General features: G+C 55.7%; 2 protein-coding genes across 4 annotated transcripts in view; both read right to left on the reverse strand.

The window, feature by feature from the left end:
• Positions 1–102: 102 nt before the first annotated feature.
• Positions 103–1,523, reverse strand: LOC142065453 (uncharacterized). Of its 3 annotated transcripts, none has more exons than XM_075111602.1 (4): positions 1,222–1,523; positions 932–1,029; positions 578–707; positions 103–493 (listed from the first exon to the last, which is right to left on the reverse strand). In XM_075111602.1, the coding sequence occupies exons 1-4, from the start codon at positions 1,521–1,523 to the stop codon at positions 247–249; spliced, it is 777 nt and encodes a 258-aa protein (XP_074967703.1). In that variant the 3' UTR covers positions 103–246. The 3 variants fall into 3 exon arrangements, with proteins under 3 accessions (XP_074967703.1, XP_074967704.1, XP_074967705.1); XM_075111603.1 differs by having other exon boundaries at positions 119–445; XM_075111604.1 differs by having other exon boundaries at positions 119–493; positions 932–1,070; positions 1,222–1,349.
• NPLOC4 (NPL4 homolog, ubiquitin recognition factor) overlaps positions 1,513–13,473 on the reverse strand; it is a 30,744-nt gene continuing 18,783 nt past the window's right edge. Inside the window, exons 13-17 of the mRNA XM_075111601.1 lie at positions 7,931–8,002; positions 6,001–6,096; positions 4,820–4,936; positions 3,720–3,822; positions 1,513–3,324 (exon numbers count right to left, since the gene is read on the reverse strand). Coding sequence (XP_074967702.1) covers positions 3,167–3,324; positions 3,720–3,822; positions 4,820–4,936; positions 6,001–6,096; positions 7,931–8,002 — 546 coding nt within the window. The 3' untranslated portion in view covers positions 1,513–3,166. The remainder of the gene's footprint in view (positions 3,325–3,719; positions 3,823–4,819; positions 4,937–6,000; positions 6,097–7,930; positions 8,003–13,473) is intronic.

Here is a 13,473-nt window from a genome sequence, read left to right on the forward strand (position 1 = left end):
CATGGGGCGGAGGGATGGTGTTCTCCGGTACCGGTTGGAGGGTGAGGACACCCCGCGGCTGCGATGGCGGGGGCGCAGAGAGGAGCAAGGCGGTGTTGGCGGTAGCGGCTTTATTGATGGCGAGCGGAGGGCAGACGCCTGCCCCTCAGCCGGGCCTGACCCCAACCCACGGCCGCCCTCTTCCCCCCCCCACCGTGTCCCGCCCCGTGGGGGCGGACACGACCCTCGCTGCTTTGCAGAGGCCCCTCAAGCCGGTGCCCGCCGTGCCGTGCCCCCTCCGTGCGCCGGGGCGCGGGGCGGGGTGTCGGGGGGGCTGCGGGCGGGCTGGGGCAGCCCCCGGCGGCGCGGGGGGGCCCCGGGGCCGTGGGTCCGGCTCAGCTGGTCCACGAAGGCCTCCACCTCGGCGAAGCGCGCTGACAGCCGCCCCAGCTGCTCCTTCAGGGCGCTGAAATCCCGGTACAGATCGTCCAGGGCCCCCGACAGCGACCGGATCCTGCCCGGAGGAGCGGGGTGAGGGCGCGGGACCCCCGCCAACCTCCCCCCAGCGGGGCATCGCCTGCTCCCGCGGCCCCCTCACCTCCCGTAGTCGGGCAGCACATTCTGGTGGTCGAACATCAGCAGGTTCCTCATCTGGGAGGTGATGGCGAACTTCCAGTTGTCCAGAACCACGGTCAGGTTGGCGCAGCCCTTCGCCGGTGGCCTCTCGGCTGTGGGGACCGGAGGGGACAGGCTGGCCTGGGCAGGACCCCGAGTGGCCCCAGGAGCCTGGTTGCAGGCTGGACCCCTGCCCCAGTGTCCCTCCAGCCCCACAGCTGGGGACGGCTGCCTGCTGTCAGGCAGGGATCCGGCAGGGAAGCCCTGGCCCTGCCTGTACCCAAGCACCAGCAGCCCCTGCCTGACAGGGAGGGAGTCCCGAGCAGTGTGGGGTTACCGTCTGCTCTGTCGTCCCATGTCGCTGGCCGCTGCTTCACCTTGGCAGCGCAGCCCAGAGCTGCGAGGAGCAGGAGGGGGAGAAGTCGTGACATGGTGCTGCCAGGGTAGAGCACCGTGAGAAGGGTCCCAGCCAGCTCCTAGCCACAGGCAGGAGGGAACTGGGGCACTGCATCCCCAACGGCCCCGGGACAGGGACCCCAGGGACAGGTGGTCGCAGGGTGTCACCTCCCCGAGGGCCAGGCTGGGCACGTGGGGCCTGATGCCATTGGAGTCATTTATGCCTCCTACCTGCGCTGAGGTCCCGGGCCGGCACGGACGAGGCAGCCGCTTGCCGGGCTTGGCTCCCCCGACTCTGGCTCTGCGTGGCTCCTGCCTTCCCTTTTCAACGCGCTGGTCTGGCGTGGGGCCCAGCAGCACGCGGCCCCGGCGCTGATTGCAAACAGACTGTCTGACCAGAGCATAGCCGTGGGCAGGGGACAGGATGTCAAGTGCCTGGTGATGGGGCGCAGTGTCCCGTGGGGAGAGCAGAGGGTCTTGGCCCGGCCCCCGCACAGGTAACAGAGCGCAGGAGGCATGGCGCTGGCTCTCATTTTAGGTGCTTTTATTCAACATTACTCGCAAGACCCTGCACCCAGGTCAGTCCAGTCCAGGCCCTGCACACTGCTGCAACCCCAAACATGAACAAACCGAGGGGAAAAGCAAACCGCAGCCCATAAGCCCTGTGGCAGCACTGGGTGGCCACTCCGCTAACGCCGTCAGGACAAAGCCTTCGGCAGAGCCCAGGCAGGCACTTGCCGACAGCAGTGGGGGCGGGGAGGCTGTCAGGCACCGGGGGTCCCTGCTATGCTGCCTGCCCTGCTGCCTGGCTGGAGAAGGCAGGGGCAATGCTGTCCTGGCACAGGATGGGCCTCACACCTCCCTCTGATGAGAAGGGCACAGGGCAGTGCTGGAATCAGCGTCCTGCAGATTTAACTAAGGCCTGAACCTGCAGCAACAGAGCAGGGAGGTCTCCAGGACAGGGCAGAGGCCCTGCGAGAGGAGGGCTGAGCTCCCAGGGAAGTGCAAGCATCTGCCTGCCCTCTCCCCACCTCCCTGGCACAGGGCAGCCCCCAGTCAGGGTCTAAAGGGGAGAGAGAGTGGCAGGAGCGCAGCCTGAGCCCCAGCTCCAGCCCTGCACTGTGGAGGACACGCTCGGGAGGGATGTGGGCATGGGGGAAGGCGCCAGCTGCAGGGGCCAGCTCCCTTGCCGAGCCAGGGCACGTAGGAGGCAAGGTGGGTGCCCGAGTTATGCAGCTCCCTCTGCACAGCATCATGCCAAAGGAGGGGATGAGCTGCTGCTCAGGGTACCTCGCACATTCCTCGTGAGCCAAACCGCGCTCTGTGGGGTGACACGGCACACGGAGGAACATGACACCCTTCCCGCATCCCCCACAGCGGATGGCCAGGACTAGGGCATGCCAGCCTCAGCGCACATAGCCAGGCACTGAAGCATCTCTGCTGCAAGAGAGGGAGCGAGCATGGCTCGGCACCCTGGGAGTGGTGCCAAGCCTGGAGCTGGCACATGCCCACCCCTTGCCCAGTGCCAAGGGGGGGCCTGTCCTGCATACGGGAGTGCTGCCAGCACGCCGGGGCCCAGCCTGGCAGAGCCGCCGTCTGGCCCAGAGCTGTTAACAGTCATCTGCTCGGTCTGCCCGGGCTGTTTAGTGCGAAGGCTGTCGATACCTGGGCACCCAAAGCTGGCAGCAGCGACCCACGTGGGCAGGGAAAGGGGAGCAAAGCTGTGGGCAGCGAGGTGCCAAAGCCTCCCTGTCACCTCTGCTATGCCGTGAGGCTACTTTGGGCAGGCAGGCAAGTAGGGAGAGGGGTGCCCTGGCTGACCACAGTCCCCCCGAGCCCCCAAGCGCTGTCCCAGGATTAGGTTAGGACAGCAGCTGGGGGCAACAGGGGGACCAGCCCGGCCCCACTGGGCAAAGGCTGAGGTTAAGTATTGTTTTCCCAGGCTGGGGCCAGCATCAGATAAAGCCAGGGCACCCAATTCCTTCTGCAACTATAGGGCTGCCCCTGAAAGGGAATGAGGAGTAACTGGGGAGGGCTGGAGCCACCCCCTGCCTGGCTCTGCACCCTGGGGTGGCCCAATGGTGGGAAGCGGAAAGAAGGATGGGGAAGGGAGAAGCACCACTCCTGCTGCTCAAGGGTTTGCTCTGTATTGGAGTCTGCCGCCGCGCTGGCGTGGCTAGGTCCGGGGCAGGCTGCACATCTCGCAGTGGTCCGTGCCCGGCTGGTTCATGAAGGTGCAGTGCTGGCAGGCCCACATGGCTGCCGACACGGTGTGCGTCGAGCCACCCATGGCACCATACTCCTGTAGTCCTGAGATCTGGACACCGACTGTGCCTGCGAGAGAAAGAGCCCAGTCAGAGCAGGGGGGAAGCACTGGGACCAGGCAGCAAATGCAAATTTCATGTCCCAGCCCAGGGAGTAGGGTCCCTGTGAGATGCTGCCTTCACCCCTGAGGCCGGCACCCTGTGGAGGCTCCAAGGTGGCAGTGGATCTCAGCACCCCACAGCTGAGTGCTGCAGATCCCATGCTGCAGCCCCCAGAGCTCAGCCCCACTCCCTGCTCAGTGCAGCAGGGACCACTCAAGACCAAGGAACAGCTTTCGTCTTGCTGGAGCCTCCCATGACCTCCATGGCAGCTTAAGAGCAGCACTGTGCAGCCACCGGCCACCTTGGCCCAGCCCTGGCCCGAGGGACAAGGGACCCCCCTCCCAGAGGGACCCCCTTTCTTACTGCAGAGCTGCTCAATGGTGGCCCACTGCTCTGATTTTTTCCACGTCTGTGCGAGCTCCTCATTCTTGGTCCTCACAGCTTCCAGCAACAAGCTGATGCTGTCCTGGAAGCCATAAGAGGGGAAATCAGCGCTGGATGCTCCTCTGGCACCCAGGCTGGAGCTGTGACCAGGGAAGCACCACCCTGCCCTCCTCCACCAGCCACAGCAAGGCAGAGCTGCGAGTCTGAGCTTCTGCCCCTTTGGGTTGCACCAGTGACGTTCACCAGCAGGGAGCAAGATACAGTTTATCCCTTCTGCTCCCCACATTCAGACATACCCCTAAAAACAAATGCTTCCTTTTCCTCTGCATGGAGGAGGTTATCACCTAACCAGGCTGCAGCCAACCACTGCACCACCCTGTGCGGGAAAGCGTGCTGGCGCTGCAGGCTGAGCCTGACTCCCATGGGTGCAAACCCACCGTGCCGGAGCACACCGGCGCCCAGCTCCGGCCACACATGCAGCCCCTGGCCTGATCTCCAGCTGCCCAGGGTCAGCCTGGCTGCCCTGCACATGCGCAGTCCTCGGCGCACTCGAAGCCTCTGGCAAACACATGGCCCTTTTCGCTGGCGTGCTGCTTGCGCCGGGAAGGTCCGGCGGTGCAGATGTGAACCAGGGGCCTGGGCAGCCGCCAAGCTCCCGGTGCCTGGCCAAGAGAGGCAGAGCTGCACAGCCAGGAAGTCGCTGGCCTCACTGAGATTTGGGGGCTCTGATCTTGTTATCGCTACAACAGGAATTTCTGATTCTGAGATATTTTTTAAAATGTTTCCAGCTCTCAGAGCCATAGCCAAGTTGGCTCTGTCCGGTCTGCAACCATGCTAACAACCACCACCCCCTCACTGCTCAGAGCGTGCGTGGAGAGCTCTTGGTCTATTCGGGGGCTTTGGTTTCACTTTTAAACCCTCTGCCGCCAGCTCAGCCTGGAAGAGGCACCCAGCTGGGGAACGTGCCCAGGGGTGGCAGGCTGGGTCAGTGTCCTCCACACACATGACACCCCACAAGGAGCTTGGGGGAGCCCTGGGGATGGCGATGCTGACATGACTCTTTCCTCCCCATTACGTACCCGCAGAGGCATGACCTCGTTCGTGACCAGGAAGAGGAGCAGATGGAAATCAGAAATGATGTCTAGGAAAACGGAGGAAGTATTTTGGGACAGGTACGTGGCCAAGCTGTGGAAGTCCTAGAGAGAGACACAATAATAAAGAGAAGTCACTTCCCCCACGTGGTAACTTTATTTTCCTATTTGGATCTACTAACAGGCACTGTAACATTCCTGTCTCTTTTGGGCATTGGCTGCAATGTGCAGAGACCCTCCCGAAATCAGATCCCAGGCTGGCTGATCAAGTAGAAGCTTACAACTTCCAGAGAAAAGGATCTTTGGGTCCATACTAGCTCTCCTAGCCGAACACCTGAACAGCCCCAGTGCACAGAGAACTGCTCCTGGACACAGGAGATGCTGAGCAGAGGCCAGTCAGCTCAACTCAAGGGTCAGTCCCTAAGGAAAAGAGACAGATGAGGACAAAAGCAGACTCTTCTTCCCCAACTTGCTCTTCTTCTCTGCCCTTGAACCCAGGGCATCCTCAGAAATGAGGACCAAAACTGTCTTTGAACAGCTGACCTTTCCTGCTCTGCCAACAGAGCCACAACAGGCAGCGACCCTTCTCTTGTGATGACTTTTGGAGGAAGCTTTTGACATCTTTGGCACGGCCTCCTCAGAGAAACAAGCTGTTGCTGCTTTAAAGCAACTCAAGCCTTCTGTGCGCTGGCAACACCCAACGAGTGCCTCGAGCTGTCCAGCAGCTGCCTCTGCTCAACGCTATGGGCCTCTTGCAGTAAATAGTCTCTGTGTTTTAAAAATCCATCCAGGGAAGAAGTCAGTGCTGTCTGAGCTAGAGCAACAGACCCTCGTTCCTCTCCTGTCTGCAGGGAGAAGTGGGTCCCATCCCGTCACCATGGAGCTGGAGCCCGCTGACCTCTTCAGTGCTGTCTGGGAGGCGCCAGCCCTGGCACAGAGCGAGGAGCCCTGGTCCCCATCACTGAGCGGCAGGGAGCAAGGCTTCCAGCCGCCTCATCGGCATGCAGACACTGCTCCACGCAGGAAGGTGTTTGGCAAGCACTGGACTGAACCGCGAAGGGGTGATTTAAGGGCACAACGGCAGCCGTCCCTTTGCAGATATTAGTAAGCACAAGGGAGACGGACGACCTATCTGTATTAAACACAGCTTTGTATGAATCACTCCTTACCTGAGTTTCTCCCAGCACATCGCGGTTCTCGATGGGGAATGGATTTTGAGAAATAGAAAAAGTGTAGACTGGATCCTTGGGGAAAGTTGTAGTAATCTAAAAATCCAAGAAAGGACGATCAGAGCGCTGACAGCAGGAGAGGCAAGAGGGATACGGGAAGCCAGGCTCCTGATAGCCGAGAGCAGCCACGGATACACATTAGAGCTCAGCCAGGAAGACAGCAAGGCAATTACAGCAGGGATCTTCTGATGGCTTTTAACATTTAAAGTGCTATTCCAATCAGCACATCCTTTAGCTCCTGGCAGTCGTTTCTAAAGAAGCTGGAGGGAGATGTACTGAGCTGGGTCCTGACAAGAGCACAGCATAACGCTGTGGAGAGCATCCCTCTCTGCAAAGGTCACTGGGACACAGCAGCTCCCAGCTGCTGCTGGGGGTGTCACCCTGGGGGTCACCCTAACACCAAGGGGTGACAGGGGAGAGTACAGCCCCCATGTCTGGCCATGGGGTAGCCAGGGGACTGTGCTGCTCCATTCAGGGCTGGGATGGGTGCCAAAAAACCACCTTTGCACTTCATTGAAGAGAGCCACTCCCTGCTCTGGGTGCACTAACCCTGCCTTGTCCCTGCACCCTGTGCCAAAGGGACGGTGAACAGGGTAATACAATGTTGCGCCCACGTTACTGAGTTCACAAGCTACTGTTTGGGCCAGCTTCTGACACTGAAACCAGTTCTGATTCTGGGGGCTTTAAAGCTTTGGTGTCAGTTACCAACTGCTGGGACCTGTTGGCGAGGCCCTTTGTAAGCAGAGATGCAGAAATACCTGCCAGGACAGTATTAAGTGGAATAATGCCTTTTTTTTTTTAAAAAAAAAAAAAATAAATAAAAAGAGAGAGAGAGACAAAACAAGATGCTTCAGAAATGCAGCTTTCCAGACTGTTCCTAAATATATGTTCCATCAATCTGCTTTCATCTTAATTACACCCCAGGTAGCCCGGAAACAGATGCCTTTACTACTTGAGTAAGAAATATGCTCTAGCAATGCTGACTGGCATGGAGCATCTGAGGGCCCCGCACAATGGGCCCGTTGTTCTGGACACGATGTTTCTCTGTGTGAGTCACACACCCCAGCGTCAGCCCGAGTGCTGCTCTGATAAGTGACGTGCAAAGCGGATAGTGAACAGGGAAGAAGGACAAGCCAGTGGAAGCCTCCGGGCTGCCAGCTTCCCTGTGCCCGCAGGACGCTGCCTGTGCCAGGGGCAGCTGGGCCAGACCAGTTGCTCCGGTGGATTTAATTGTTATTGGCACCACCTCTAACTCCAGCAATATCATCTGTCATCCAAATTATTTGCTTTCCTGCCTTCCACACCGTAGCAGTTTCCTTTCAAGCCAAAGGGCAGAGCTGTGCCCCAGTGCCTGGCAGCGCTTGCTCACGGGCAGGCAGCAGCCCTGCTCCAGCCAAGCTGTGCTGCAGCGTGAACTCTCTCCCCAAGAAAAGGCATTTCTGTACAACCAACCTGGTCTGCTGAGTCACTAAAAGGAGCTGGATTCTTAATTGCTGCTAAGAGACAGACAACTGGAGCTCTCTAATTAGCTTCCTGAGGGGTAGTGCCCGGCACAGGTATCCGTGGGGCTGGCTGCTTCCCCTGCTGTGTGGCTACGTGCCAGTTTGGAGCCGTGATAAGACACCAGGCAGCGCCTTCCCAGGAAGCACGCGTGTTCCCTGGCACCACACCGACCCCAAGGAGCACTGCAGTTACCCCAGAGCACACCAACCCTTGTGCTAGAGATGCCTGGCAGCAGAGGGAAAAGGAAAAAGAAAAAAAAAATCTGCCCTATGAATCACCTCCAATGCGAATCTTAGAGGCGGGTTAAGAACTGCGCTCCACCCTGACCATTGCCTGCTGCGAGGAAACAAGTGCAACAAATACTTACATCTATGATTAGGTACTCAACCGGGAGCGGGCGAGCCAGCTGTGTGATCTCGTTGCCAAACTTGTCTATGTCCTGAAAGAAGAAAAGTCTTATTATTCCTCTGCATGCAAGCGGCGTGAAGCCTAAGGGATCCTGCCCTGGAGATGTCCATGCAGAAGCCTGGGGATCCTCAGCTCTGGCAGATCACTAAGGGTGTAGAACAGAACCTGCTCGTATGTGACTGCTGCAGAACTGCCCAGTTACCCGCAGCTCCTTGGGACTAGAGATCTCTGTAACTCCATAAGCCAGGCCCTATGCTTCCCCGTGAGTCAAGGAGCGCGTGGTCACAAACCACCTTGGTCTTGTTTGCCTCAGTCATCACCACCAGAGAGGTGCCTGGCATTACCTAAGAAGTGTACATGCCATTTAAGGAGTAGTACTGTCTTAAAAGGGAGGGACAGCACCACATCTGCTTTCTCAGCCAAGGCAAACCTGACTTTCTGCAAAACCGGCCACGAGTCTCATCTAACTCTTGCTTGGGAATTGGAAATCCAGGCACTTTCTCATACACAGACCTGAAGAGCCAGCATATGACAACGCGCAAGCTTGTTTTGCTTTGCCAGACGAATTGAACATAAAGTTTAATTATGGAGAAAAACGGCCAGCATATGTTCATTAATCATGGAATGACAATTAGACGTGATTTATGTCAAACATGCCGAGTTCAAACACAGCTTCAGAAATAAATTCATAAGAACTGACACTTTTCATTAAAGATTCTGTAAGAGGGGGTTGTATTTTCTACCTAAATCATCACTTAACATGTCATAAATCATTCATTGAGCCCCATATAAATCATACGCCCATAATTTCCAATCAGGGACCTTACATTAAAGTTTACATTTACTGAGCTCTCAGAAGTCCCAGTGGCTGGAGGCAGACCCAGAGCCACCGTACGCTGGTGGAGCCATCACCCCCACACCTCAGTGGTTTGGGGGAGCTCGGCGAGAGGCCGTGACCCCGCAGGGTTTTGAGCGGCATTCCTCAGGCTGAGCCCACGAGCACCGTGCATCGGGAGGAGCTGCCCACGGCCAACACCCTCCTCTCCTGAGCTGTATTTTCTCCCGGAGCACGCCACTCCCCCGCTATCAGCGTTTCTCGGTTACGCTAGTATTTATACAGCACAAATATGTGGTATGGCAGCCAGCACCCTGCTCTCACGCTCTGCTCTCCCAGTACACCCAGACAGAGATCGCCTGAGCAGGCTCCGGCACGCTGCTCCCCTCTAGCAACAGCCCCCCTTCCTAAGCCCCCTCCCCAAGCATCCTCTGTCCCTAGGAATGGTTCCCTTTGTAAAAAATCTACCTTCCAGTCTTTGAAGCTCCTTTTAAAAGCAATTCCGATAAGGATCTCTTCTCCTTGAACATGACAGGTTGTTGGCCCTGTGGTTATTTCAGCAACAAGCCTAGTGGCTCCTGGCCTCAGATCTCTCTGACTCTGACAGGAGCAGGAGGAGATGTGGAGCCTTTTCAGGGAGATCACAGGACCTGAAAGCTAACCTGCTTCTAGATCTCGGTGATACCGCAAGAGTCAGGAATCAAATCCAATCAGACCGAATCAGCTTCCCAAACACAACCCTGCCCCTGCAAGAAAGAACCTGCAACAACTCACACATAATTAGCCCATCTGGAATTCATTTTCAAATCTAATTAAGTTCTAATATGCAGAAACATTTTTCCAGCACCTGTTCACTTTAATCTCTCCCTCTGGGGATTTCCATGTTAAATGCCTTCTTTTTAATGTCATGCTGCTGAGACCTTCAAGACATGCACTAGACTGTTAGTGCCAAACTGGAACCTCGCTCTCCCCAAGTCGAGGACATGTCCCGACCCTGCCCCTCCCCAGAGAAGCCCCCCGCCAACGGCAGCACTCTTCTCCAACCCCCATGCACCATTTTATTAGGCAATTACATTTTAAAGGCCTTAACAAACGTCAAGCTGGGAGAATTGCTGGGAGAGAGACATCTTCATCCTGAACTTGGCAGTCGCTGGGGCCCCAGCAGCACCTCTCGGCACATTATTGCTGCAGCCCTGGAGCCCGAGGCCCCCAAAGCCATGAATATGCCCAGCAGCAACCACTCCAAAGGGAGGCCAGGAAAGGGTTAACCAAGGCGCAAATATTTGGCTCCTGGACAAAAAAGAAGAATTAAAAAAAAACCCAAGCAGCAAGGCCTGGAGGATTTGGACAATGAATCATCGTGAAGACAGAATCAAACCGTAGGTTGCATCAGGCGCTGCGATTAGAGCCTTTCAAACCACTGTTTGGAGGCAGAAGGTGCAAATGGATGAGGTCAAACAGGGAAAAAGATGGGTGTGCCTGCAGGGAGTGCGGCCAGCCACGCCGCACACCTCTGTGGCACTGTGGGACAGCTGCAGTGGGAAAGGCTTCTGGGTAGCTTCAAGATTTCGGAGATGAGAGTGATGGGAGCAGCCAAGCAAGGAGCCAGGGCAGCTGTCAGCCAGGAGGGAGGCCCAGCTCCGTGTCCCAGGGCTGGTCAGCTGTTAGCATCCCATGCCCTTAGCCTTATCCTCGGGTTCACTCTGCTGAAGGTACCGTGGAGCTGAGCAGCTGTCTGTCCTTTCCATGTGTTAATAAAGCCCAGCCTTGCTCTTCCCTCTGCTGATTTCAAAGAGCTTTACTGGGCAGTCCTGCCCCCCTGCACAGATAGAGCAGCTGACACGCAGAAATGAAGCGACTTTTCTAAGAGCAAGCGATAGGTCAGTGAGAGTTGAAACTCTTCTCAGGAGACTCCTCATGAGCTAATCTAGCATCCTCCTCCCCAGAGCAGCTGGGACATCTAAGGCTAAGAAGGCTTTTCTAGTCCAACACGAACCGTTGGTAGGAGGCCAGGCAGGGGAAGTCCTTCACTGCTAGTGAAAACTCCCCGCAGAAGTCCCCGCGCAGCCTGGCTGTCGTGTTTTCCCTGGGAAGAGGATTTCAAAGTGAGCGGGTGGAAGCAACGTGTGCCACACCGGGGACAGCCTGGCTCAGAGGTCCCGTATGGCTCTAATCAAAGCAGTGCTCAGGGCTCTTCCAGGGCCAGATGGGACCACATTTAACAGATGACAAGCCAAGGCCCAGACACTGTCTCAGCCATTGTAAATGCAAAAAGCACGCGCAGGCCTCTATGGGGGCAAAGGCTTCTTCCACAACACCGGTGCCGTTGTAAAGGGCTTTCGTCTTACACCATCCCAAAGAAACTCAGGGGAACATTAAGGCAGCTAAGGCAGCTGTAAAATGCAATTCATTGCAAGGATGACATCTTCATGTTTGCACTGAGCTGAGGCAAATACCTGTGATGAGAAACAAAGCCAGCCAGTCCCAAAATCCAATTATTCAAGTGTTTCAAAGGGTCTGTAAACCACAGCAATCTCTTTCCCCTATTTGGTGGGAGGCTGAGATGCCCGTGAAGCTAATCGTGCAGCAGAGCATACAGGTCTGTGGGCAGTGGAGTCAGGCAATGCTGCAGCACTGCAAAGTTACGGGCTTGGCAGACTGACTGCATGGAGCTGGGAGCATGGGAGGCACGGGGTCCGGGCAGCCCCACGGGAGGGATCACACCCGGCTGGGGCACTGAGCACTGAGCACTGCAACTAACTTCAGCTCTGAATAATCAACCCATGGTTTGGAAGGTATATTCTTAGTGAAATCAAAATCAATATGGTTATTTTCTAGAACCAGATGGATAAAGGAGGCTGCTCAAGGGCAGAAGACAGGGAATGGAAAATGCCCATATGTAATAATCAGCTGGGTTCTCCCTCACCCAGCTAAGAAAGAGGGTGAAGTGGCCATTGCAACATCCTCATCTTTACTGACAAAGAGAGTGGTTACCCTGACTTGTGTGCCTCTGTCTTGACAAGAGCGACTCCTTCATGAGTTTCGTTGCACTGAACTCGCCAAGAAGCATGTGCTGGTTGTGCAACATTCGAATTAGAAACAGCACAGAGCTGTGATGCTTCACAGACAACCCGGGAGGCGAAGGGTGATGTTTTCTTCCTTCTGGCTAATCTTACCTGGAGAGGCATCTCAGAGCAAAGTAACTTGCACTCATGGTCCCCAAAGCCCTTGACTTTCACGCTAGAGCGGAACTCTAGCCTTCATGAGCCAGGAAAGCAACGGCCGCATGTAGAAAGCACATACTGCCAATCCCGCTGGGGTGGTTCTCTAAGCAGCAGGGCTAGTGGCCAACATAAAGAGAATGGTAAAGAAATACAGAAATCACAAGGCTAGACGCTCAGGAAAAAAACGCCTCGCCTCCTGAGGCAGGACAACGCTGGTGCCATCAGTTTTCCTATTTCCATGGAAGAAAAGCGTATCTATGCTAACGCACCATCGAGGTGAGTCACGTTCAGGCAGGAACAGCTGCGACCCCAGGGGCCGTGGTAGCCCCTGCTCCCACCCCACAAACACAAAACGTGGTGCAAACAATGGAAAAACAGCTCGCTGACCAAAGACAGCCGTTCCTCTCTTTCCAGGCACCTCTTCGCCTGTGCAGTGAAGTCCCTGAAGCTGCAGCTCTCCTGCCTGCAGCGCGGGTCCTCACAGCCTTCTTGTGCCTGCAGCACTACCGATCCAGACACATTTCTTAACAGTCATCGCTAAAGTAACAACGCCTACTGCGAGCGGAGGTACAAGACATCTTCTTTGAACAACGTGACTGAAGTACTTCCTTACATTTTGCTACAGATGCAAACAGCAGCACCTTTTCCTATTCGCAAAGCCGAAGGTATCTGCTGCAGACAGATACGAGCATTCAATAGATTTTGCCTGCATCTGGATGCAGAGTTGCTCTATAAATACATCCGCACTACACAAACATTGGTCTGCTGGTTGTCATCCAATTAGAATAAATTTGTATAGCTCCTTTCATCCTAAAGCACTTTTCAAATGAATACTTGCATATTACATAGAAATATATATATATATGGACTTTCCCTCTATCAGCGATAGCTTCTCAGTCTGAGAAAAAATGCAGGCACTGCTCAGAGGTACAGCTTTCTGCCCAAAGCTAGCTGGGCAGAATGGAACCCCCACATCAAGGACTGGGGACAAAGCTGCTTGGCTCCTGCAGTTTCAGCAGAGAAAGGGGGAGCAGGGCACTGCACCACGAAGCAGCTGTCCTCTGCCACGAGGCCAAGCACCGCACTCCCGTTCCTCGCACTGTATTTAACAAACGCTTTGACACCATTGTTGTCACCAACCCAGTAACTATGAGGTAGTGTCTCTGACCTCAAGCCTCGCACATTTAATGAGACCCCAAAGGTTTTCAAAGCCAGGAGTGACTAAGCTTTCCATTGATTTAAGAACATTCCAAAAAAAAAAAAAAAAGAAATTAAGAGATCCTACAGCCAAACACGTTTAAGGCTGAAGGACAATTACACCCGCCAGAGCAGTCCTCAAGCCTTCCTTGAGCACATCATGAAAAAGGCAATTACAGATAGAAGTTATAAAACATATGAAATGAGCTGCAGCCCGACCCAGTGAATCAGTGGTTCATGGAAATT

This window comes from Phalacrocorax aristotelis, chromosome 16 (assembly GCF_949628215.1).
Source record: "Phalacrocorax aristotelis chromosome 16, bGulAri2.1, whole genome shotgun sequence".
In the NCBI taxonomy this organism is placed as follows: domain Eukaryota; kingdom Metazoa; phylum Chordata; class Aves; order Suliformes; family Phalacrocoracidae; genus Phalacrocorax; species Phalacrocorax aristotelis.